At 41.5% G+C, this 27,736-nt stretch overlaps 1 protein-coding gene across 3 annotated transcripts in view; it reads right to left on the bottom strand.

Annotated features, from left to right (window-relative positions):
• The window catches only part of STOX2 (storkhead box 2), a 101,281-nt gene that overhangs the window by 47,737 nt on the left and 25,808 nt on the right, over window positions 1–27,736 (bottom strand). Inside the window, exon 1 of one of the 3 annotated variants that reach the window (XM_017804405.1) lies at window positions 25,212–25,820. The exons of 1 other annotated variant lie outside the window; for it this stretch is intronic. In XM_017804405.1, the coding sequence (XP_017659894.1) occupies window positions 25,212–25,377 (166 nt within the window). In that variant the 5' untranslated portion in view covers window positions 25,378–25,820. Of the gene's footprint in view, window positions 1–5,038; window positions 5,059–25,211; window positions 25,821–27,736 lie in introns of those variants that run through there. One more of the 3 variants, XM_017804474.1, reaches the window with a different exon arrangement.

Here is a 27,736-nt window from a genome sequence, read left to right as displayed (position 1 = left end):
GGGGGGGGGGGGGGGGGGGGGGGGGGGGGGGGGGGGGGGGAGGAGGGCTGATAGTGATGGGGGAGAGCAAAAGAGCACACATGATATAATGAGAAAGGGGAAACGCTCTTCCAGAATGAGATGGAAAATGAAGGAAGTGGGAGTGGAGGAGGCAGAAGGGATCTAAACAGTTGTGAAGAAAAAAAAGAGACAGTTTTTAAATTCCTGAGAGAAAAAAAATCTACAGCAATCAGGAAACAGATGTAATTTCTTAAGATTTAAGCTAAACAAACAAACAAACAAAAGATTTAAAGGAAAAAGTGTGAGAGAGAGAGAGACCTGTCCTGAGGGGGTTGCCAGTAGATGCTGACAGCATCCATAATGAAACCCTGGCTTTTAAAGGGGAAGGTGTCTGGAAAACGCTTTTCCTTCAAAGCAAAACTGGACAAGTCTATGACCAGGGCAGACCAACAAGCAAGCATCAGCACAGCGGTCCCTTGGCTACCCAGACCAAAGAGACAAAACTAACAAGCTCTTCACTTGACCATGGGGAATGAAGGGATGGACTGAGCATCCTGAACACATTTTCCACACATCTGTTTGGACACAGGACTCATCTGCTGGCCTGGAAGATGGCAGGACTGGAAGCAGGGTGGAATCCATAGCCTCCAAATGCTGCTCAGCACTTCTAGTCATGGAACAACCTGTTAGTGCAGAGAGATAGAATTTCTACCCAGTTTACTGCAGAAGTCAAATTCCTTCCAGGCAGCAGCACCCTCACTTCATTCCCACAACCTGCTATCCAAAATTGATTCCCAAGAACCCTTTTTTGGGTTGGAGGTTTGATTGTTTTGGGGGTTTTGTTTCTTTGGGGGAGGGGGTGGGTTGGGGTACTGTAGGGTTCTTTTTTATATTTTATTTTTCTGTCTTGGTCCAGTCTTCATTCTCAGGATGTAATTAAGGTTCAAAGGCAAGAAAGAAGGAGAACCAGCTCTGTGTCAGCAATTAGCTCAATGTCCTGTTAATATCTACCCATAATCTCTCACAGTCTAGGCATGCATCACTTGAGAACTCTTCATTAAGATGCAGCTCAAGACAGTTTATGAGACCCCAGGTAGACAATTTTCCAGTGGTTGCCTCCATGGGTTACCAATCTTCATTTCTTGTTACACATTTAGTTACACAGGCAACAGATAATGTCTCCTGAGAATACACAACCAGGTATTACACTTTACCTCCACAAACCCCATCCTCCTCATACCAGTGCTTGTACCTCCCATATGAAGAATATAAGCTTAGTTAGAAATGAGAAACTCTATTTCCCACGCACTAGGACATCCTTTGTTTTACATATTTAAAGGAAAATACAACTAAATAAAAGCAGCTGGAACAAACTCAAAAGGTTGGGGGTTTTTTCCTTCCAGTTTTTTTACTTGTTAACAAATCACCTTAGTTTCACAACGTAGAGGTATCAGTGCTGAGGGGAAAAAAAAATCAGCAAGTTATAGTCACAGCTTTTAACAAGTTCTCAGAGTTCCATAATACCCCATAAAACAAATACCACTTACATCCCCATCACATAGCACAGTGCTCCCTATTGAATGTGTGCCACAACAGCGTATGCACACCATTTCCCTTACAACACTCCTCCATCAAGTCAAGCTGACATGAGAGAATACGGTACCCCACATTTCCATTTTTTCCCTTTTCTCATCCTCAGTGATGACAGGTAGCAGGTCTGTAACCCAGCTTTGTCTCGAAGAACTCCCAGGCAGTCTGGCCTTGCAGACATCATGGGGGACTTCACTAGCCCCTGTGGTAAGACAGTTATGGCTATTCTGGTAGCTGCAGTGATTTGGAAGCAGACAGGAAATTCCCACTGCTCTCCCGGTGTCTTGGGAAAACAGAGATTAACATCAAACCACTAGAAAGAAGTGACTCAAATGCTAAAGAACATACCTCATCCTTGGTGCAGATGGGACTATTCATTTCAGAATGGATGGGCTCTATTTTACCAACAGTTTTCTCCATTTATATACATACTCCCTTACGCACACACACACACACAGAGGTTCTCATCATCAGACAAGGGCTGAATGACAGAATGTTAAGAATCACTCCTATCTCTTTTTTCCTTGTTGATATTTTTAAAACAAAAATCAATTAAATTTATGCATCATTTACAGAAGTTGTTTTTAACTCACCTTTTCTACACATAACGATAAGGAAGGTAATGGTTCTGCTGCACAAAGAGGGAATAAAAGCTCCCAATCTCCCAAAAGATAATTTACTCCACACTCCCCAAATTCCAAAGTGAGGTTTCTCTTGCAAACAATAGTTAACAATCTGGATTCTTCTTTTGTGCACAATTATTTCACTGACAGAATTTGCTGGTAGTATAAAAGGTAGGAGAATATTTTATTCTGCATGTATTTTGCACCTCTTTCACTACACAGAGTTTAAGGCTTTGCAGTATTTACAATACTTTATGTCCCCAACACAACAGGTACCAAACTGCAAGACAAATAAATAATTACAATAAGAATAGAAAGGCATTTTCTCTTCATCTGCACACCAGTCACTTGAATTTAGGTGAAGTCTGTGCTTGTAGAGTCAAGACTTGAATTTCTGGTCGTGGAGAAGTTACTGACAATACAAAGGGAGAGCAGTGTTGTGTTGAGATAGAGAGGAAGAGCCAAGTCCAAGACTTACCCAGCAGAGGTCAGACTAAACCAAAACTTCACCATCATTATGGGTGCTAAGAAATTATCCCTTAGGTCCTCCCCACTGTTTCCCCTCAGATTCATACACCAAGTATTTTTACAATGTGACAGATACTAAGAATTACTCTGAGAAGCAATTTAAAAACAGCAAAGACTCAATTTTGTTGGCCAAAATACTCTTGAAAAAGACTAAGACAAAAGCATCTGACACCAAATATTTGAAGAACTCAGTATTATTGTTGGGCAAAAATGTATTAATTCAATGAAATAGGAATGAAAACCCACTGTAGCAACATCAACAAAACACTGTGTTTGGTCTTCAAGAGTACATTAAATGAATTTTGCTCAGAGATACAGAGCATAGTAAGTTGTGAAAATATAGATTCGTATGAGTATTCAGAGTGACAAAGAAAATCACAAAGGATCTCGAGTTTGGGAGTCACCTGTCCACAAAATCAAAACAAAAGCATCATGTACGTGATCTAACCCATAGCACAAAAAGTACAAGATAGACAGAAAACACTTAAAACAAGACTCATGGAGACAGAATAAAGTAAGCTACATTATGTGCTCATATGCGTGACAAAGAATCTACACAGGCCTCCCCAGCTTTCAATTAAGAATGTAAAAACACTACAAAAGATGCAGTGTTTAGTATCACAGTAAGCTGCATTGAAATAAACTAAACAGTACAGAACGAACAAAAAAAAGACACAGAAAAGTTTAAAAGTGCAGAAACAAATGTCTGTGTATTTGTAATACGTATGCAAACATGTAAACATGCAAACATGCATTACTTGTTGAATAAACTTTTCTTCCACAGTCAACATAAATGGTGGGGGGGAAAGTTCAGAGCAGGTGACAAAGATTTTAGCACAGGTAAGGTGCTCAGTAAAAACTTCTTATGACAGTTAATATTAGAATATTGCAGACTAAGCTAATTATACCTGAACATTGTTTAAATCAAGGGGTTTGACGCATGAGTCAACACAAAGTATGGTAAGCTGCAACACTGCATTTTACAGGGGAAGAGATCAGAGCTGTTATGTGGTCACTAGCTTAGGTACCTAAGGAAGTAAAGTGTTTTGACTTAGGCAGAGTTGGTGAGCAGTGGGTCGTTTATGTTTAAAATGTATAAATTCACAATCCAGGGCACCTTTCTTGTTGCAGCACAGACATCCAGCACATTAGGTTATGCTCTGGTCTCCTCTTGTTACTGCCTAATGGAGAATGTCAGATTGGTGAAGGCAACTTCGGATGCCCTCTGGGCTTCTCCCCTTGCCCTGCTCTGGGCTCTCAGGAATTGTTTAATTACAACTGTCTCCCTGAAGCTCAAGCATGCAGAAGTCTTATCCCGGAATATACCTTCTTTTTTCCGAAGTCACCCTACTTAATGCTTGTGCACTGTCCTCTAAAGGCATCCCTAAAATTGCTTTATGGTCTCTGCACTGACGACAGTTTTCTCCAGGCAGATCACAGGCTTAAAGAGCTGCACCTCTATTCCTCTTGCTCCACATTAAGGGGACAGATGCAGTCTAAATGTTTTCAATGACTATATTTAAAGCAGGACTACAACTGGTGTGCAACCTACCTGTATTGACATTTAGACTTGTCTAAAGTCTAAATATCAATAGACAAGACTTGAAAGTCTTGGTTGTGTAGAAAGTTGAAAAGAAAACTGCTCACTTCAAGGTAAATGTTTAACGCAATACAGAGTTCCCAAATCACTGCTGCATTATTATAGGGCACACAGTTTTATCCATCTACCACATGCACAAAACTTTTAGCTCTGATTAAGAAAGAAAAACATGGTCATGTAGAAGATACTGCGGGGATGCCAGAAATGGGTCTTTTCTAAATGGAATCCGCATCATACACAGCTTCTTTAGCATGCAACTTCTGCAAAGGTGGAAGTGACTACACATGACATCCTAGAGAAATAACTTATGAAGTGTTATATTTATTAGTTCAGCAACAGTTTCAAATGAGTATGAAAGGAAACAGAAAACGTGCTGTGAAATGACTAGTAAATACTACTGTTACCCTTTAAATACCTCTTCTGCAAAGCCAGAATCAATTACAATGATTGCAAAAGCCGGAGAAGTCTCCGTCATGACCTGAAAACCGTCTACTAGAACTTGAGATGAAGTCAAAAGGGAGACACAATACATGTCATGAAAACAAGACAGACACCACCACTGCTCCTCCAGACATGGCCCATTCATCTGGGCATCTCACAGACAATTTTTCTTCTGTCTGCTATGCCAGCCACCCTTGTTCTATCTCCCAGCTAGTGATTAATTACACTTCAATGCAGCAATTCATCCAAGACATACCTTTAAGACAGAAAGACAGTGTGGGAATCTTATGCTTTGCTTTTTAAGTGCTTTCCTCTACCAGTGAATCTGAAAGTAGTAAAGCCACATGGTATCAAAAGATAGTATTTCTGACTGCTGAAAGACATCTAAGACCTTGTAGTAGGGAGAAAAAACCCCAACCTGTTATGCATCTTTATACTAACTACTTAGCTGTCACTGAATACTTATCACATCATATATATAGTTCAATGGAAGTTTCTTCGATGGAAGAGAAACACTTTTCAAATCCAAACCTATAACACACACTATAAAAGCAATTTATACACTGTTCTGCAACAATGTATGCCGATACCCCAGCTTAGTTCTGGCTGCACTTTGCCAACCATGGAGCTATCTCATTGTATTTTGCTTTTCCAGTCCAGAATTCCTTGTACTGCTGCTGTCACCACTTTGTCATCTTCCTCCATGCTCTTTTTGACAGTTCTTGTTAGAAACTAGCCAAAATGTGAGCCTGGTTTAGACAGGCAAATTTCCTCACTTGTACAAAGGCAATCTTCAAGCCTGCCTTAGTAAATGAAACTTATGATAATAAGAAAATAATGCGAACCATTCTCATGGGCACATCTGAAATCTGGTGCTAGCTCTGAGACGCAGCCCTGACTAGTTCCAGCACAGGTCCACCTCAGGAGGCAAAATATACAGGATTTGAGAATAGGGGTTTTTCCCCCTTCTGCTTTGTTTATTCTTGCCAATGACGCTATATACTTTCTTGGGTTATGCCACCAACCGGTCACAAAACTGCATAAAAAAATGAGAACAAAGACACAGAAGTATTATGTAATAAATAAAATCAGTATTTTTTTGTAACTAAAGCAATAAATGGCTAGATTTACAAAACACTCTTTAAAGTAAGGTCATTAATGACAAAATGGGTAGTCCTTGAATTAGCAGTGCAGTTTATTTTAGCATGGACTTCAAGCTTTTGCTTAAAGCCAGTGTGATCTGCATGTACTATTCCACAATTAAATTAACAGAATTTACTTTGATTTAAAAAGCACTGTTTATGTACAAAGATTCAACTCCATTTGAGAGGAATAATGTATATTCACAAGGAAGAGGCTGGACTACAATCACCTGGGATCCCTTCCAATCTGAATTTTTCCTATGATCTCTTGTACAGGCTATTGGGATGATGGGGGGCAGGGTCTGGAATTCAAGACCTGCACACTCCTATTGGAAATACATGAGTTCTCCTACCAAACTTCAACAGTCAACAGCGATCAGTAGCAGGTCTCAAATTTACCAACTCTGATATACCTGTATCCTGTGACTCATACCATCACCTTGGATGTGTTAGCAACAGCTATTCAATTAACAAAAGTGCAAAACATGGCCTTAATGCCATCAACTTATGTATATTTTGAATAGAATATTATAATGAAAGAATCAAAAGTCAAATCTAAGTTGAGTTCTTGTTATCTTTCCTAATGCATCTTTAGATTTTGCTAGTGATGCTCTGGGGTTTGTGCATGTTTCGGATTTTCTCCTTTGTTTTGTTGGCAGGACCAGGGAATTCCCAGGGCTGAGACTGGTGGAGAAGCAGTGTTCCCAACGACTGTACAATGGAGCAGTGTTTCCTAAAGTAGGTTATGTGAAGGATGAGCAGAAAGGCATCAGAGGGAGGGGTGACTGTGGAAAATATGGATGATGTCATCCTCAGGATAAGCAGATCTTCAAAAATACATGGCAGTAATTTATTTTCCTAGCAGGAATTATGCTTCCAAAAGTTGGGAAAGTGCAGACATATCCCAGTGTTTCCCTGTTTAACTGAATCCTTTTAACCAGTTAGTTCTGGAAACATGGACAACTTCGTTATAAATGGCCACGTGCTTAGCCTTTGTCTTAAGCCTATGCCCAGATGACCCATTTTGCACATTTCCACCAAGAATAAAGTGACCTCATTTTCAAAAGTGCTGAGCACCAGCTGTTCCTATTGTGCTCACAAACTGCACTATAGGTTCCTGTTTTCAAATTCTTGACCTCAAAAGAGTTTTGAGGCAGCCAAGTGACTACATGTTCTTCCACTTGCCATATGCCTATTTATTTTAGTTCAAACATAAAAGTCTGACTAAACTACTTTAAAATCTTGAATGCACTAAATTAGAACAAGTACTCTTGCCACTGGAACCTAAATGCAACAGAAGTGAGCCACGTGACCTAAAAAGAGTAGTATTTTTTTGCCCAGAAGAATGACTAGATTGAAAGTCAGAATATTTTGACCTTAACCTTTAGTTTTTTTTTTCTTTTCCTTCTTTTTAATGAATGGCTTAAAAATGGGGGAACGGTAGCATCCAGATCATCAGAATTCATCAGAATTTATATTTCTGGGATTAAACTTCTTTGCTATCTGCTACATAAAGTTAGGTCGACAAATTCAAGATAATTTTACTACAGATTTTGGTTAGTGACTTTTACACACCAAACATGTATTTGTCTTTAAATAGTTTTAAACCGTTACTTGAACATACCACTGTCATCTCCAGAAAAAATATTACATTCCTTGTGCAAACAATAAATACAATTACCTCATCTCTCCCCCAAACCCTAAGGCTTCAAATCAGCAAAACCAAGAAAAAAACTTACCCAAAAATAACAAAATTATTCATGTTAATGATCGGTGCACAACATTGGTTTTGATTTTTAAAATAAGCTGTTGTTTAATAAAAAGGTAGCAAGAAAAACTGAAAATATATCAAAGTTGCTACGACTTCTTGTTGCATCTTTACTGAGAAGACACTGATTTGCATTAAGCTTGGCCTGAGTGCACTGTACAGATGCCAGTAAAATGTCCTGACTACATGTGAGGGAAGCACCACTACTTTTGGGCACAAGCAAATGAGTCCATAAAGAGACAACACATATATGCACACCACCTAATAATAAAAACCTCCATAAATATTCTCTCTCCAAATAGAGTATTTTAATATTCACAGTAAGTAAGCTAAAGAGCAATTGCTTGTACTCCCAAATCCAACAGGTCTTGATACCTTGCTTATGTTGATTAGTCACAGTTCTCTTTAGATTCCCTTGTAAAGACAAACTTTGCACTTCAAGCTCTGCCTATGTTTTACGATAGCGGAAAGCAAAGTTGTGGGAAGGGCTCTTTCCTGAAAGCAGGGTCATCAGCTGGGGGCAGAGCACCCAGAAGAGGTGAGGGTGAGATAAAGGCAGGAGGGTTCAGGGTAAAGGCCAGGAGTAAAAATGGGCCACTGCTGCACAGATGGATTTTCAACTGTGAGAACTGAGAACCAGAGATAAAGCAGAAATACTAGTAGCTCAAAATCAGTGGTTTAATCTGGTTTTCTGAAATTCTCTTCATACTTGTTGACATTTTACAGGTCAAACTGCCTACAAATGTCACAGGAAACTATCTGAAAGTTACTGGTAAAGTACACATGAAGAGGTAAAAGTTTTGTTCTGGAAATAATTTCAGAATAGAGCCACTCGCTGTCAGATCATCAACAGTCCTGAGATGTATGAAGGTGCTTTAGAGAATGCCATTAATATATCAGTAATGCCAACAAGTAAAAATGATCTCTTTCTCTTGGTGACACAATCTTTGAAATACAATTTGCTTCCTTGGTATGAGGAGGGTTTGTCAGTGACGTTTTGAGAAAAAATGGCTATAAATCCTGCAAAAAAACAGCTTATAAATCACTTCCCAAATCAGTACTTTTGGCTTCAGAGTTCTTGAACTGTTTCTCCATGTACACTTGTCTGGCTACTCTTCTAAGTAGCACAATTCAGCTCCTTCCAGGCAGACTTAACTCCACTTTGTAAAACTGATGCTAAGCTTTTTGTCTCAAGAGTCAGGGACATGATCAAAATTTCTAAAATGTCATATTGGACCTGAGGTCCATTTGACCAATGCCTGGCAAAGCACTGCTAAACACAGAAGGCAGCATCAAGAAGCTACAAATCAGCACTAAATACCACCAAGTTGCTGGGCTTCCTGTATCAGACTACAAAGAAATACCTACTTCTTTGGCTTCGCTGGTCCCAATATGGAGGAATTTAGGAATTTTCAGGAATTCTGACACTGAATTTTGTACTTATTCCTGACTGCAATGTAGGAAGTGAAAGGTAAGAGTGAAGAAAGTGAGAAATAAGCGAAGAAGGAAAAACAGTTAACCTTTGACTAGTCAAGGTGAGAAGCATAGGAACTTCAGGAGTGCTAGATTTGAAATAAAAAGAAACCAAGTAAAAGCACATGTAGGTTTTTATGGTCTTGATGGTAAGCACAACTCCACACCTGTTCCATACTGCTGAGGCTTTGAGAACCCCTAGAAAGCACATCCCACCTTTGATCTCCAAAGCCAGACTGCAGTATTTTCAAGCACTACTGGCAAGGCACAGAGCATTTGCTAATGTCACAAGAAGAGCTGGCTGCTCTTTGATGAACTATCCTAAGAAAAGCTATAAATCCAATATGCATTTGTTCCCTAATGCTATTCCTCCGTGTAAACTATAGCTGCAATCACAATGGAGACATCTTCTATAATCATGAATATGAGGAGAAGCAACATATGATTCCAACTTTTGTGGTTCACACACTAAAAGAAAAAAAACTCTGCCATTTTAAACTATACAGCAAACATGAACTTCTCATCTGAACACAAGCTACAAAAGCAGGTTATGCCTTTTGCTTTTCAAAGAACAAAAGCAATACAACAAACCCACCCATACCAACAAATACCTGAGCATAATTATGATTTCTAAATCTCCATAAAAAAGCCATGCCTCGATTTACTCTCACTGCTGCTCTGAACTGGTTTCAGGCATCTTTTACAAGTATTCAACACAGCAGCAGCCATGAGACATTCAACAAATTAGCTTGCACTACTTCCATCCTTTTACAAACGCTTGGTCAGACAGGCTTGGTGGCAGGCCATCAGCTCCTTGCGCAAGGGGCCTCAGAGTCCCACCACCCTGCTCCTGACCATGGGAACAGCGAACCCACTGTCATCCAAGCCCTTTCTGGCTGTGACAAGAGGGGGGCACAGGATTTACACTCATATAATGTAAGTATTTCTCTACAAAAGACTTACAAAAACAGCCAAAATGAGATGCAAATGCTAAAGAGAACGTTTAAGTGCAACTACCAACATTGCCTTTGCAATTAAACTCATTAGACTTTGGCCTTTTCCTTCTGTGTCTTCAGAAGGACATTGTGTCATTTTTGTGTCTTCAAAGATAACAGTAGTCAGGCCAAAAAAAAAATACCGAAAATGCTCACACATAAAACCCAGCTGCTTAGCATATTTCATTACCACACTGACTTCAAAAATACTGAGCAATTTAAACCTGCAAGCCACTTGGCTTTAGCTAGAGATAAGTGCCTGAGATAAGAGAGGTATAATTGTTCAGTGTAATACTGTAGCATGTTTTATATAAACATTCACTAACACTGCACTTCATATATTTCACTTCAGCGTTGTGAAGTGCCGCTGAATGTTCCAACTTTATTTGTGACCCGTTCTGTTAATATTTACACATCCAAGGTTCCCCTTGATGTCAAATTAAATATACCATCCAAGCTTCAAAGTAGAAATGGGCACTTATGCTTTGCAACAGAGAGCAAGAGAGCATAGCTACAGGTTTCTAGCAGTTACCCAACTTATTCCTCTCCACTGCTGAAAGAGACGGGGGAAAATATGAAAGAAATTTGTCAATTTGTTAGTGAAGAGAACGTGAAATTAGGATACCTTTTGCACTTAATAAAATGCTTTGTGTTTAACTGCAATTTTTCTATAATCTAACTATACAGTAAATTAAAAGCTATGGAAGTTGGGTTCCCACACAGGAAACATGTTTGTAGGCTTTTTGGAGGCTCCGGTTTCATGACTGAATGTGTGGTGTGGCACTGCTGTCCCTCTTACCCCTGCACTCTCAGTTCTTCCACATTGTTACTCTTGGACAGGCTCAAGCAAACTTCACAGAGAGGAAGGAGTCTCCAAGGTTTTATGTTCCCACAAGTTTTGGTGATCCATCACAAGGTATATTGAAGAAAGACTGAAGCCAAAGCCCTGACATAAAAAGAGACATCAGAATATCCACAAGGGAGAAATCATCTATGAGAGAAAGCGATGGAAAATGCAGCTCACAAAGACTTCCTGGCTTTTTTTCACTTTAATAGCTAGTTGTGAGTAACTACTGGGGAAAGCCCTGTAGCCTCCACCCAGAGAAATCTCCCTTTGAACACTTTGTTTTTCTGCTGCAAAATCAAGGGGAAGGGACTGCCATATTGCAACGACAGCAAGGTGCAGCTCAGGATCGTGGGAGGGAAAGATAAACTCTATGATGTTACACCACAGCATATTTTGGCAAGGTATGACATCTCACCACAAAACCTGGCACCTTACCCTGATTTTAAGATAGTCTGCAAGTAATACTCAGCAACAGCCACTTTACACTCCAGATCTTCCCCTCCCCTCACTTACATGCTTTGGACATAAGTGCCTCCACCTGAGCACCAAGACGGGGTAGGTCCCTTTTGCCGATGTGCAAGCAGGGGCTCACCAGCCTACATGCACACGTGAGACCAGACTGAGAGCACCACTGCCACAGCAGTGGCACTGTTCATGTTAATGACAGTTACTGCAAAGACAGGTATAGTATTCCTCCATGTCAGCGTAACTATCTCCCTTTAAATCAGACAATTAGGAATTCATGGACACCACTAACAAATGTGGTTGGACTAAAGCGTGCTGATTTTCGTACTGCAAATGATCCTTGGTCTCCCTTGACCATCATCAAGTTGCCTGGCTCTGTCTAGAGAAACTATTGTACTGTTGCCTGCAATGGACTCAAAGGCCTTGCTTTTGCTCTCACGCTACAATAAACTAGCAATAACTCAGTTAAAAAATCAATAGAATTGTACTAGTATACAAAGAAGAATCTGACTCCATGCTCTACTAGGTCATTTTTAATGACCCTACAATTAGAGAAACCAAATTAAACATTTAACATTTGACCTTTGCTGCTGCTTCTAGCTTAGCTAATACAGATTAAAACCACATATGTTTTTTCAAGAGTTCACAAAATAAAGTTTTGAAATCCTGTAAGGGATATTTGATATGTTCTTATTGTACACTAGAATTTAAAATGCTATTTTTTTTTATTGTGGAATAGCAACTTCAGACTCTAAAATCATATACTTTGGAGGTACACTGATCAAGCACCCACTAGTGCTTAATCTAAAATTAGATCAGATCATGGACTGGAGTGGACAAAAGTCAATCTCCTGTAAGAATCTCAGTGATACAACAGTGGTTAACAATACTTGTGCAAATGAAACAAGAAGTGACAAATTCAAAGATAGCTGAGAGTGAATCCTCAATAATTTTTTTTTAAATTGAAGTCTATTATTAAAATTTCAACACTTTTTTAATAATTTTTACTGTTTTGCATCCCAAATTTTCTACCATTTGCATGTTTTTCCAATGTTTATATTTTATTCTTGCTAGGAAACACATCTGCAATGTCAATTACAATTACTAACAGCATGCACAACTAAATTAAACACCTGCAGATGTACACAAAGCATAAACAAAACACACTCACACTGGTATACAAAATAGTCTCCTCAAATAAAATATATTAAATGGATGTGCTCTGATGTTACATTAACAAATAATATATAAAACCTTCAGCAGAAGGGTGGAGATTAAAGAGAGCAGTCTTAAAAAGAATATAAGTATAAAGTAAAATGATATATAACCAACATGAATATATTATGCCACTCAGCACATGCAGTACAGTTATTTTGTACATAAACATCAAAAAGATTATTCCCATGAGCATCACTGAATGTGAACAGAGGGTCCCTTGAGAGGGCTGGACCACGTGCAGTTCATAACACAGACCACCTCTGGAAGAACTGCCACATGCAGTTGTCTCCATCCACATCTACACAACGCACCTGAAATCTATTTCAGAAAACATTTCTATAATGCTGGTCTATGAATTGACAGGGCTTGGGGACATAATTTTCATGGATACTTTGGCAGCTCTGCAGAGAGCTAGTGGTGACTGGACTCAGCTCTACATTCCACCACTGTTTTCAAAAGCAGACTTTTTGCTGAAAATATGGATTGGGTCAGTTCAGGCCCATATCAAAATCCAGGTATGTGGATTTTTAAACCTGCCCGGTCCAATTTATCAGCCTCCAGAGATGTTGAACATTTGGCTCCTGCAAAAACCAGCACTTTCAGTGAGACACCCAATGTGTCACAAGCTCAGGAAGCCATGCTGGAAAGTTATGGCCTTTAGCTATTAGCTGAACCAAGATTAATCTTGTGAGCCAGCCAGTGCCTCCAAGAAAAGGAAAGGGGATACCTTGGAGGCATGAAACATTAGGATCCACTTCTGCTGCGTTTTCTCAGGTCAACTCTTGTCTTGAAACAGCAGTTCTGACTTACTAATAAGCAGGAGACTTAGAAACAACTAATGCCTTGGCACCAGATCCTGCTTGCAATTTGAATCAGGAGTTGACATTTTTGGAATGTCAAGCATTGATATAACAAGAAACTCCTGCTTAATGCAAGCCTTTCATCTAGGTACGTGTCACCTTCAAGATGAGACAGCTCATGAAACCCAGAATTCAGAGGGAAAGAAACGGAAGGAACTAAGGGAAGAAAACTAAATGAAAGGAGGAATAAGCTGAATTACAGAAATTATTAACAAATGCTTCTTTCATGACTTCAAAAGAGAATGTGTGATGACACGAATCCTATTAATATCCCAATTACAGGAATCTGGAATGCGTATGTTGTGTTTGGAGAGATGGGATTAATGCTGCTTCATGACCCAACAGCTGATCTGCTCTTCCACCACCAAAAATACCAAGAACCTTAAAACTTCTTCACATGTGTGCGTAGTCCTCATTAGCAAAAAAAGCCACAAAACAGGACAGGATGAGACCTAATGCAAGTTCAGTACTGAAAATGCACACAAGGTGAGCAGTTGTCACTCCCCAAACACTGTCTGATGTCACACAGTAACCTGCAAGTGAAACACGATGAGGACTGTTAAACAAACTGAGCCAGCTGGAGGTGGGAAGCATGCGGGGGAAGGGGGGGGAAGCACCACACACACTTGCTCTCTCCTTCCACTTCCTTGGCACCTGTTTGTGGTTACAGTTGGACACAGCAGAGTGGGCAAGACAGACCTGGATCTTAACTGGCACAGCCACTCTTAGGTTCTCACTTATGGTAAAAAAAAAAAAAAAGAATATTTTTTACAGTCCTTCTACCTCTTGCTGGAAAAAATTATCCAAAACTGTCATTGCACGGCAATGTATACCAGAGCAGGTTTTAGATTTTTGTTTCGCTTCCTGCTGGTCTGCCATAACGAAACAGCCCTCCCAATGTTATGAACAGCAATGACACACATGCATCCATTCAGGAGTACAACACAAGTTAAATGCTCTGATCTGAAAAGCTGGGTTTGATATGTTGCTATTAGAGATAAAACGACACTTCCCAAGGGCAGCTGTGCCATCAGACAATTATAATATACCTAGAATTAACAAAGCTTGGTTTGACACCAACTCATGAGTAAAATTCAATATTGACACCATTTTGTGTGCTTTCTTATTGCTTGATACACACCATCCTGTTCAACTACCACATTACTTAGTGAATTAATTACAATGACAGAGTCAGGTAGAGCTTTTTACCTCAACTCTTTTAACTTACCTTTTCATTATTTAACTCTAAATGCAAGCGACAGTGAAACACTTCATTTTACTTAAATACGTTGTTTGTGGGTGTGAAAAAGGGATCACTGAGAGCATAAAAAAGGATAACCATGAAAAGCCAAGTGTACTGTACTGCTACATGGGTATTGCTGTATTTGGAATAATCAGCACTGGGATGAAAACTGAATAAGATCATCATCTGGTAGACAGAAAAAAAGCTGAATCAATTATTAGCCTCGGAAATGAGCTCAGAGACATGCCAGTGAAGGAGCGACAGTCCTGATTAAATGCAGCCACTTAAATGACTGAAACTGAAATCTAAGGGTGAACTGGGGAAGGTGAAGCATAATTCTTGCAGCCAGGACACAAGAACACAAGCCTGCTCCGGCAGAACAGCAGCTCTGTCCACAACTCCTCTTTTTGTTCTCTGTCATTACACCCATCCTTGTTTCTGGTAAGCCTGCCCCAGTTTCTCCAGGTGTCCAATCTATGGCCCTTCTTCAAAGGCAGACCTCAATTAAAAGGGAGCATTACTCAGCAGTTACAGCTAAGTCCTCCTCAGCTTTTCCAGGCAAACAATATGTGCAAGAGAGATGGGTACATGCATTGTTCATGGAAGCAGCACTGCTGGGTGCTAAGGCTTCCCACCTGAATAGTCAAAATAAACGTTGTGCACTTTTCCCACTAAAGAACAGAATCAGACCCTGGGGCACACAATGTGCATTCTCATGTAGAACCATTAGTGCACTCACACAGAGCACAGACTTGCAACATATCAAATTTAATAAACTTTATACATAAACAGTGTTTTACTGTGCTGCACAATGGGCAATATGGCAGACCACGCCTGATAAAAAGTTACTGCATGTGGCTCTAAAATAAACAATACTTCACATAGCTACTTCAACCTCTTGTGCAAAGAGGTAGTTAAGAATATGATATTTAAAGTGAGGGTTCTAAAAGATGCCTCAATTTTACCCTCATGGTTCCTGAAGAATAATTCTGCAGTTAAAATAATCATACAGACTGAAATTTAGACTGACTCAGAGGAAAATGCCTCGAGATTTTAGCAAAAAACAAAAACTGCAAAATGTTTCATTTAGAGATGGCTTTATCTCTTTCCAAATTTTAAAAGTTGTTCAGAAACTGAGACTTCACTAGAGCTGCCTGGAAAAAAATGCAGAAAACAATTTTTTGCATCTGTATTCTGTGAAAACATTTCCATCCTTATGGAAACATTTCCATTTCCAAATCCATTCTTATGCAGACAATCCATGCCAGTACCATTTCAAGATATATGTACTCCAAAGAGACGTGCCACAGACATGTCCGATTTACAGGTGGGGGTTGCAGCTGTTCCAAATTTTATGTTAAAGCCAATAAACTTCTCCTCTGAAGTTTTTGTCCCCTCTACTCCCCCAGGCAGCAATGCAGTAATTACACCTAAAAGCACACAAATCTTAAGAAAACCTTGTAAAAAAAATTTCCGTTTCACTCTGTTTAAAAAAAATATTTAGCTTAAGGCTTATGTGTAGTGAAACGGGTCACTGTACAGTCCAAGAACGCAAATTCTCAGGAGAGCAGAATTTAGAACATCCTATGAAAATGAAGAATGGCACTTCACTCTAAAATGCTGTGAAAATGTAAGAGGCAAAGTTAAGTACCACAATGAAATTTAGTACATCATCTTTACTGGCTTACAGAATAAACAGTCCAATTTATGGCATTTTACAATGTTATCACATACGGTCAGAAGTTCATCTTCCGAAACTAGGTCACAGGTCATCAACAGGAAATTCATAGGAAATTATGGAGGAAATTAAAAGAACACAAATGGTCAAGCAAACTAGTTTATATAATCTAGGTTCTCCCAGCACAGCTTCCTGTGTTATGATGAACTTAGCTTGCATACTGAACTTTGCCTTTTCCAGGCCACATTAAGAAAGTATTTCTGAATTGTCTATTATACTCTTCAAGCCTCAAAATGTGAAGCTCAGATTCACTACAAAGAGCCATTCATTTTTTTTTCTTTAAATAATATAGCTGAGAAAGATAATTGTAACTAGAAAAGGTGTTTTGAGATCATTAAATGCAGATTTCTACTCGCTACTGGCACCTCAAGACACATATACTACCCAAGGACAGTACTCAAACACAAGATGACATTCTCATATTCCTTCAGTTCCAGCATCCCAGTCAAACTGCAGCTGCATTCTCGATCATGTCTGGGAAGGTGACAATTAGTGTCTGGAAATCTGTTCTACTCTAATGTTAGACATACTTTTCAAAATAAAACCCCTGGTCAGCGAGGGATAGGAAGAGAGTTCATCTAGGCTCTCTGGACAACTTCTGAAAAAGCGGTAAACAGAAGCAGCTACTGCTTCCATTGACCTAAAAGCTGAATGTAACATACTGCATGTACCTCTAATGTATCACAGAGAAACAAAAGTGAAGAGTAACTTTACAAGACAGACACAAAATGAAAGACTTGAAAGATGCCTCTGCTGTCTCTCTTCTTACTATCATTAAATAAAAAGACCTAATAAAAATACGATCAACTTCTCATGCATTCTTTTTCACAATACTCAAATACCTACATAAAGTTCACAAAATAAAAGCAGTTCCTCAAACACTGTTCATTCTTCCTCTACTGCTTTCACACCCTATCAAATCCAATAAAACTATTGAGATCTGTTTTTTCAATACCACAACTTGAAATTTCTAATAAATTGTGCATTTGTAGCTATCTGCTTCAGATAGCGTTTCCCACTGAAGTAACAACAAACACTCCTGTACTTTAAAAATTATAGGAATCACATCATCTACAATTTGTTGAAAAACAGAACTATCTTTGGGTTGTGAGGAGTTGGCTGACAAGGTAGAATTGATAACAGTACGGAATAACAATCATTCCACATCATTTACTGCTGGTATTATAAACAGGCTCTCTTTTTCAGCTTGCAGGAAGGCGAAAAGGAAAATTCTTAAGAACACAGTGGCATCCAAATGTTGATCTGAATTACAGGATTTCACTTGCAGAATGAGGACTGCTTTGTTCACACTGAATGCATCTATTTTTGGATGTCTGTTCTTACCCACAGTTACCAATTCAAGGCCTGGATTGAGAAAGGATTTTTTTGTGATTGGCAATATTACAGTATAAAACAAATGAGACAGTTCTCCTACTGAGTAGATCACAATCTAAGTGTAGAGAACTGCAGAAACAATTAAAAGTGCCCAGGAAAACAAAGTCAATGACTGACACAACTGGGAATACCTCCCTCACCTCCTAACTTTCAAACCCAGTGATTTTAATCTCTCTTTGAGGGAAGGAAAAGGGAGTTGCTATCCTCTTTATACAAGCCTGTTGAAAATCAAGTTTTCTTTTTTCAGTCACCTTTTGCAGACTGTTTAAAACCTGCCAATACAGCCCAGGGTTCTGTTTGAACTAGACTGCTCTACCCAACTACATCATGCTGTGTGCCCAAATACACTTCCTGTAAAGCCAGGTCTTCCTTTTTTCTTTCCCTGCCACCCTCCTCTTCTCCACAGTCTATTTGAGCAAGATAATTCCAGCACCTATATGTCATCCAAGATTGAGATACAAAACAGCATCAGTAGAGCAGCCAACTTGATAAATGTGCTGGAAAAAGCAAGCCAGTAGCTATAAACAAATTTCATACCCCCTCATAGCTACAGGCAGTCACTTGGGAACAACAAATACTGGTTTGGGAGAGTTCTGAAACATCAATATTCAAGCACTTTCCCAATGATTACTCTGGTTGCCACCGGCCTTGATACCAAAAATTCTGCAAAAACAAGTACAGAAACACACTTTCATGAGACTTTTAGAAAAGCTTTTAACCCTCGTTTCTTCTTCCTGTCCTATCTGATTCATCTAGGAAAAAAGACTTATAACTGAAAGTGTTCACTTTAACTTCAGGCACTCAGGTCTCAGTTTCAATGGCCACTATTCTTTTTCCCTCTTCTGGTAAAAATCAAACACAATAGTTAGACAGAATTGCATGAAGTATTCATCAGACACTTCTTACAATGGGCAACCTATATTTCTAGGCTCAGATTTACATCTACACCACCAAAACCATCAGATATCCAGTTTAAAGGTAGTTTCATCATTTAAAATAATGTAAAGTATCATGATTTTCAAGGAAAAGAACCCAAACACCATTAATATTGTATTATTTAGCAAGTCTCACACAAGCTCTAAATTAGCTCACAATTTTTGATCATGGCTCTAATGTTGTCTGGTCTCTTCTAACCATGTAAAAGCATGCTCAGGAGGATCCAAGAGTATCTGAAATTTTTTTTCAGTGCTGCTTTACTTATGTCCCAGAATTTGGATGTTGATTCTGTTTTAATGCTATTCACAGAGATATTCTACAACCTGCTATGGGCAATGAAGCAGAGTCACACTAAAGAAGCTGCCCAGAACACTGAAAAGAAACCCCCAATTTTTGGAGGATTTCTACAATGTGCTTAGCAAAAATATCATCCTTCTAGTCTTCACACCTGATTGTACTTACACCTCTTTAAACTGTTCAAAGACTATCACAAAGATGGTAGTTTACTCTGGGATTAACTCTCCAGCATACAAATGAAGGCCTATTGTTGCTCACAACTGAGCAGGTCACTGGGCTAACTCAAGGTGATCTGCAAAATCCTCACATTTCAGCCCCCTCCAACAAGTAATGCATTTTGCAAAGACATGGCTGCTATTCAATTCCAAAATGGCAAGACATTCAACACCCTTCAGGTTTATCAAATGTTGCCAACAGAGTATAACTTCTACACCTGTGAAAGACTGGGAGCTATTTGTGATGAATCAGTACTGTGTTTGTTCTCAACGCTTGTCTATTCTTGAAAGAGGAGCTTCCTGTATCTTCAGTAGCTATCATGATGCCTAGTGAGCATACAGAAAAATTACTTGGTCACAGGACTACTGGAAACACACCTAGAAACGTGCTCAGACTGACACCCCTGTACAATTGCCAATGCCACCCCTTGGTGACCTGATCCTGGAGCACCTCTGTGCACCCCAACCTGGCTGAAGGTCCAAGCAAAGCAGCAGAGACAACATGGGGACTTTGAATGTAAGCAGCAACAAGAGGCTGGGGAGGAAAAATAACCTGAAACTTAGCCCTACAGGGATGAGCGCTCTGAACTGAGATAGAAACCTGAATAGGTCCAGGTAAGACAGGCAAATACATAAACTTCTGTTTCTTTCTTATATCCATTCCTCTTTGATTTTACTTCTAATGCCACGAAGAAAAAAAGACACTCTGGATCCCCTTGCTCATAGGTCACAATGGCTAGGGAGAGCAACAGGTATTCAAATGCAGTTTGGTCAGCTGACTGCATGAGCAGTGCTCAGGACACTGTCCACAGCTTGGACTAAAAGTGAAGCCATGGATATGCAGAAAATGTCTTGGTATCTGGTGGGCAAGGACCAGGCACATGTGTGGCATAACACACTGGCATGGGCACAGCACCGTGAGTTCACACTGCATGTGCAACCAAGAGAATGAAAACCATTCATTCAGGGTTCTACAGAAGGAGAGAGAAGCTTGTCTTCTGTTCTCGTTTAGGCAAGAAACTGGGGGGGGACACACAAAATGAACTAGAAACTGTGCAAAAATGACTGGTCCATGAACTTGCACCAAGTCTGTGGTGTGAAGACAGAGCACACCTACACGCTCCCCCCAGATGAGGATGCAGTGAAAGTTCCTAATTTTCTGTTAAGTGGATGCCGCAGAGGCTAAAAGGGACTGGTAGACACAGTGAGCTCAGGAGCAACTTTCCAAGCAATAAAGTAAGTAAGCACAGCCCCTCAAGTAGCTGAACAGAGTGACCCACTTGGGGTTCACCAGGTTGGCACAGACTAAAGCAAAGGAGATAGAGCAGAAGCCAAGAGGCAAAGCTAGTCCTGCTAGCCATTGACACCTGCACATTCTCAGTTCTCACTGTCCCAGCAATGGGTCTGGCCTAAGACAACCTAAAACTACTCAGAATTCAGGGAGGCAAAGCAATCACATTACTGTTGAGAAGATGAATGGGAAGGTGTTTCTTAATACCACACTGAGAGAAAAAGAAGGTGATGCAATACTGATTATTCAATTAAATATTAATTACAATACAGCTACTTTCAAGCTAGAACATATTCCTTTAGATAACTGAATTAAGGGACAGGAGAACTGAACTAGCTTCAAAGCTTTGCATGTATCTGTCATTTCTCAATTACATTAAACTGAGTTCTTCAGATCATGCATAGTTATCTCCAAATATTAATTTTTAGAATTAGAGATTGAAGCTTAAAAAAAATATTCAGGACCCTTGAATTTGCTCAAATGGCTCCCAAGAGCCTTCTTACTGTTCAAGGAGCTTGAAGAGGCTGTCCTAGACCTTTCACCAAATATCCTTGAAAGAGAGAATGAGGATATCTTTTCCTCCCACAAATTTTAATTTGCACATAGATACCATCAGTTGGATAGCAGTGTTACATACTTCTCTCCTTTCCCTTCTGCTTTAACTTGGTAATCAAACTCAGTAACAGCAGGCAACATATAGACTGAATTTTACCTTTCAACTTTGGAGGACTGAAACCTCTGCAAGGAAACTGTATGCAAAGAGCAATAAAGTAACTGCATACTTTTCAGAAGGTAACCTTCAAATGAGCATGCTCCGGAGTTAGTTTTGTAGAAAGCTCTTTAGATGTTCCTTCATGCTGTGTGTGCTAGACTGTTACCCTACACCACCTCCATCTCAAACTGACGCGATACACCTCCAACACCAAAATCTTCAACTGAAGTAGCTCAAGAAAGGCTGCAGAAAAAGTTTTCTTTCAAGAGTACTACTCAGTTCTCGTAACATTTAATGGCTGGGTCAATCACAGGGTGCAGTTCCTCTCTCTGCTAAAACAAAATCCAGGATTTGCCTTTGTTATTTAGAAGAGGGAAAAAAAAAAGAAAGAGGCTTCCAACATTTCAAGAGCTATATGTATTATTTCATGTGACTGTTTGGAGGCCTCCTAAGTTTCATTAACTTTTATCCTGCTTGGCAGTTGCATATGATTTCTTTATTTTCCCTTGAATTAAGCAGCAATCTATCAAAAACTTCCAAGTATATTTCCTCTTTTTCAGTAACATGCATGAATTTTATTGGACTCAAACTTTTCAATGTCTCTTTTCACACAAGGTCAAAGCTCTACATTGTTGTAATTTTCTTTTTCAGTGTTTTTTCTCCAAGACAGTCCTCCACTGGGAAATTAATATTCTGCATGAACAATGAACTCCTTGCATGGCCTTTGAACCTAGTGGTTGCTAGGAGGCCTAAAGAAACCCTGGAGTACAGCCTATTTAATAGCATGTATCAAGAGATTATTCAGCAGCAAAAATGTGTGATTTTCTAAATTGTCTGCTTTTTTCCCTCCTTACTTCCATCTCCATTCATCTGTCAAACAATCTTTAGATTTCATATGAATTGCATCTGCATCAATTTTCTATAATTATGGGCAGTTTGTTCCCTGAGTACTGAAAATGTGACTGGCCAGCCACCAATGCTGCTTCAAATCAAACAAATATCAAACTGGTCCTTACTCAGTTTTACTGAAAAGGCTGTTTAAAATCAGGTATGCTTCACCACTCTACCATGAGGTTTGCACTTCCATTATAAACTTGTTCTGCTTAGAGACTGTATTCTTCTCAAATAAAACACCACGGCATTAACTGCAACACCATTACTCAGTATTTCTCTGTGCTGAAAGAAATATATAGATGCTTCTCCATGCTCCACTGAGGCATACTTGTATATTAACTTTCAAGCTTCTCAGCATCTTACTGAACATTGTTTGATTATCTGCTTTTCCATATTTCCCTAAGCACAGTAATTGAGGCAAAACCTCAAGGTTTCTTTCCCACCCTTCACCCCCACCCCAAACAATGAGGCATTTAATTAAAAGAGAACCACAACAATGCTAATGGTGATGAGGTTAAATAGTTGGATAAACAGTATGCAGCCTTCTGAAAAGCCCATGTGTTTCAGGACACTTTCTCCCCTACAACATTCTGGCTGAAAAAGAAAGTATTTGTATTCCTGATCCCCACAACTGCAAGGAAGAGAGTTTCCTTCAAACAGTCAGAAGCGTTTAGATACAGCAGCTATTCCTCCCAAAACTAATATTTGAAAAGGCAGTGGACAAGGATCCTTTAAAATTAAATGAATGTGGAAACTATCCATCAAGAGAGAACAACTGCATTTCCAGATAAAAGCCTATTAAGTTGTTGTTTGGGTTAAAAAAAAAAAAAAAAAAAAAAAAAAAAAAAAAAAAAAAAAAAACAAAAAAAAACCCCCAAGAAAACCTCAGCAAAAACAAAAACCACTTGCTGATTTCAATTTTCAATGTGTTTCTCTCTCCAATAACTTTAGCAAATTAGTAAAACCAAAGATGACATTTGCCCTTCTTCTTCAGTTGTTGCAATTGGAATCAATGAGCTCCATATTCATAAACAAGTATTCTGAAGGTCTGGAGATTACTTCAAAACATTCATAACAGATTAAAATTCTGTGTCACTTCCCACCCCCCAAGGACACAGGTATCTGGTAAAAAAATTCAGGGTGACACATCTGATTCTGCAGATTGCTGGTGTTTGTCTGGTTGGATTGTACCAATTTTGCCAAGATAAAGCTTTCACAGAGCCAGACTGCTTCCCTGAAGAATTGAAAACAAGCAAAAACCACACTGCTTGGCACAAAACGCTCACGTGAGCTCCTTCTCTTTTCAGTACAGGCTTCCACACTGAAAGAAAGGCCTAAAAGTACCTACTTCAACAGAACTGACACAGCGTATCTTACAGCGGGAGTATCAGGACATTCACACAGAACAACAAAAATCTTCGCAGTATGGACAGATTCAGCTTTCCAGCCCCTTTCAGGTCTTGCAGCACCAACGAAATAAATCAATTCCTCCACCGCCACAATCATTCAGCTGTTCAAGCATAAATTATCCTTGTAATTTCCTCTCAATATGTGAGTTCCCAGGAAAGGGAAAAAACCAGAATGTTGTCAAAACAGCACAATATTCTTACACAGGCAAATTTTTCAATAAAATGCATGTTATTTTCCTTGTACACAGGCATTAAAGAAATAACAGTCAGAAGACATTTTTAAAACATGAGAAACCAATCCTGACTAAAGAGATACATTTATTAGGGCCAGAGACAGGAAAGTGAGCATATAACTGACAACCACAATTTTTGGCTCAACCTTTGTAATAGAAATGGGGAAGGAGGAACAGAATACAGGGCTGGAGACGTTTTCAGTAATGCATAATAAACACCTTTCTCCTTTAAAAGAATCTGCCTACTCAACCTAGATTGAGCCTCAGAGGGAAAAACGTGCCTTCGTGATAAATTGGCATTTGCCATCATAATAATGAAACATTATGTCCTATCATCACAACAAGCAGGCAGCAGAACAACAAAGGAGGTTTCCAGGATTTTCTGCCCCTGGTCCCCTCCCGATCACCATATTCTCAAGTCTTCTTTTAGGTGTTTATGAAATGTCTTAATTCCAAGGCCATTAAGATGCATTTCAGGATGGAGCAGATTTCACTAACAGTACTGAGGCTTTCCGAAATCTCACCAGCACTCTCCATCGGAGACCAAGCCTCTCCCTGACGACTGCCTTTCCCTGAGCTGTTTTTTGTTTTGTTTGCGCTTTCTCTTTCCCATGCACAAACATGTTGGTCCATTATTTCCCAACGGCCTTCCTTGAAAGCAACTGACAAATGAATATACATGTACGTGTGTGTTCCGCCACACACACAGGTCTAGCCTCCTTCTACACCTCAAAAAACAAATGCAAATGTGTTTACAGTCATTTTCACCAACGCATGCTTTGCCATTGCAGAAACGTGCAGCCAAAACCCAGAGAGCCTGTAACAAGGCAAGAGCATTTGCAATCACAGGTGACCCTTTTCCTTTCCAAAATGGAAAAACACGAAAGCCTGGTAAGTTAACTAGAGTTAACTGCATTTAAAGAGGAATGTGTGGGGCAGCAGTAAATATCCAGCACATGCTTTTACACACAAAAGGAGCAAAAGGCTCCATGCTCTGCACAGCCGGTCATTTTTATCTGCCCTTCCACGACAGAAGGATGCAACCGTTTATCTCGTATATTTATTTCGCTTGACTAATAGATTTTAAACACCATATTGCGAGGACCCTGCTGTGAATCTTGCAGAGGTACAAAATGGTGGATGTATGCTATTTTTTTTTTGTGCATTATTCATAACAACTCAGCCTCCCGATCGCAGGCTCCCCTCCGTACCCACCAACACAGCCTTCCCGGCCAGACACACATTCCGCAACAGCCTCGCAATAAAGCTCCCTCGCATAAACAAATTATGTTACAAACCTGATGTCATGTAGCCCCGTGATGCCTGGGAAATAAAAGCTGGGGGGAAGTGCTTGTGCAGTCGGTAGTCCTTCTCGCTGCGGGACCTCATGCGGTCTGAGGCCCGGTCGGAGAAGTCGGAGCTAGGCCAGGCCCGCCGCAAGGTCGTACTCCGCGTCTTCTTCATGCTGAGGATGCCCGAGCGTGTTCCTCCCGCCGCAGCATGGGTCAGGGGTGCGCGCCGCCGGGCATCAGCCTAGCGCGGCCACCGCCGGGGCGCAACCTGCGCGCATCTCGCCGCTCCCTCTTCTAGGGCGCCAGCCGCAGGTCCCTTCCTTTTTTTTTTTTTTCCCCCTCGAATGATCCAATTTTACACACGTCCCACAATGCATTACACTTCATTTGCAATCGGTCCGGCTTACAGCTCCCAGATTTGCGTGGAGGAAAGGCACGTTATGTGGCTTCTCAGGCAAAAAAAGGGGGGAGAGGGGGAAGGCTGAAGGGGGGCTGGGGACGAGAGATGTGCGGCGTGGGAGCTCGGGGGTCCCGAACAATGGCCCGATTCAGCCCGGCCGTGCTTAGCCAACTGTGAGCCGCGACACAAAAGGCCCAAACAAACGAGGAAAACCCGGCGGCCGCCGACTGCGACCCCGACCGCGGCGCGCCCGGCGCTGGGGAGGCGGCGGCAGCTCCCGGCGCGGCGGGAGGAGCAGAGGGAGGAGGGAGCGGAGGAGGAGGAGAAGAGGGAGGGCCCGCAGGCGCCTCTCTCGGCCGTGGGACCAGCGGATGCAGCCGCGGCCCCCCCGCGCCGCCGTCGCCGCCGCCCTCCTCAGGCCCGCGTCGCCCGGGCGGCCGACAGCGGCCCGCGGCCCCCGGCAGCGCCGCGCCTCGCCATGGCCGGCGCCCACTCCCGCCCGCCTGTGCCCGGCGCTGGACCGCCGCCGGCTCCGCGCTAGGGGCGGCCGGCGCGGGGGGCGAGGCCACCGGGGAGGCCGCCGGCCACACCGCCCGCCTGCCCGGCCCGCCCGCCGCCCGCCCTCCGCCCCGCTGCGCCGAGAGCAGCCGCTGCCGGAGCGCCAGGCGCCGCGCCGCCGCCCGGGCTCATGCTAGTCCCGCCGGGCTCCGCGCTGGCTCGGGCGGCTCCGACTCGCGCCCGCCCGTGTACAGAGCGCCGTGTACCGCGGAGACCCGGCCCCTTCCCGCCCGCTCCCGCTCCGCCTCTTTTCCGTCCTTCCTTCCTTCCTTCCTTCCTGGTGGTGGCTCTGGATCGCTGGGGCCGGGTGCGCAGCGCCGGGCACCCCGCACCGCCGGACTTCGGGCAGGAGCAGCAGTGGGCAGGGCGGCCCTGGGGGCCCTGCGGGCACCGCTCCCGCCCCGGGCCAGCCGGGGGACACAGCCAAGAGAAGGGGGCCGGGAGAGAGCTGCATACTCGGGGCACCCCTGCGTGGAGCTAGAGGGGTTCACCCAGTGATCTTTGGCCGCCTTTCTCCCCCTCGGCGCCTGGAGAACACCGCTTCTCGGCTCTGCCCAGCAGGGCCTGGTCAGTAACACCACCACACTAAAAAAATGCCACACTCCGCAAGGATATCCAGGACACCCGGGATGCCCAGCTCGCCGGTGGCACACGGGCTGCCCGCCCTGCCGCAGTGGTGCCCACATCTGCACCCAGGGCATCGTGTTGAATGGGGCCAGGCCACCTGGGCATTTTATGAACTCTGGTTAGCCAAAACTGGGCGAGGGGACTCAATTCTTCCCCCCCCGCGGGACAACTCTCGAGCACACTAGGTGTCATGTGCTGCCAGCGTTACCAGTAGGGACAACTGCAATGCAGGGATGTGAAAATGTTGCCAATAAATTACCTACATATTTAGATTTTTATAATTAATCAGGTTGTGTCACATTCCTGAGAACGTGGAAAAACAGCTATAATTTTGTAATTGGAAATTTTCAGTAGTGGTGAACCAGTAAAAGGATGACCTTCAGTGAATGAACTGAGCATCAGAGCCAGTGGACCATGAGACATTATCCAGTAGCTGCCTTGCTACATGGCTATGAGTTAGTCCCTTCAGCGTCCACCTCAGCCCACGCGGCTACAGTACACACACACACCAAAGAATCATTCAGGATTTTGCATACAGCAGTCCCTTTCACGTGAGTAGAAATTACATTATTGAATATCAGGAAAAAAAACTAAATGCTATGGGGTCCTTTCTCATTCAGGCTCATCTTTTTCCAACGTCATGAAAAGCCAATAGGAATGACGTGTCTATTGATGCTTTGTATACTGGTAGCAACCGCAAAAAGTTAAGATGAGAAAAAAGATGGCCTAGAGCTCCTCTAATAAAAATACAAGGTTTTTCATCATGCAACTTACTCATCTAGCAATTTACTCAACAACCTACACAAAGCTTATAATAGAACATGTTTTCACCCTCAGACCAGAAAAACCATAAGGAGAACTTTTAGAATTGTTCAGCTTTTCTCATTGAAGGCTGAGGCTGGGATAGATTGGTTAGCACTACCTAACTAAGTCAAACCTAAAAAAC

Source organism: Lepidothrix coronata, unplaced genomic scaffold (genome assembly GCF_001604755.1).
Source record: "Lepidothrix coronata isolate B3197 unplaced genomic scaffold, Lepidothrix_coronata-1.0 Scaffold0, whole genome shotgun sequence".
Classification (NCBI taxonomy): Eukaryota; Metazoa; Chordata; class Aves; order Passeriformes; family Pipridae; genus Lepidothrix; species Lepidothrix coronata.
This window is presented reverse-complemented; position numbering and strand designations above follow the sequence as displayed.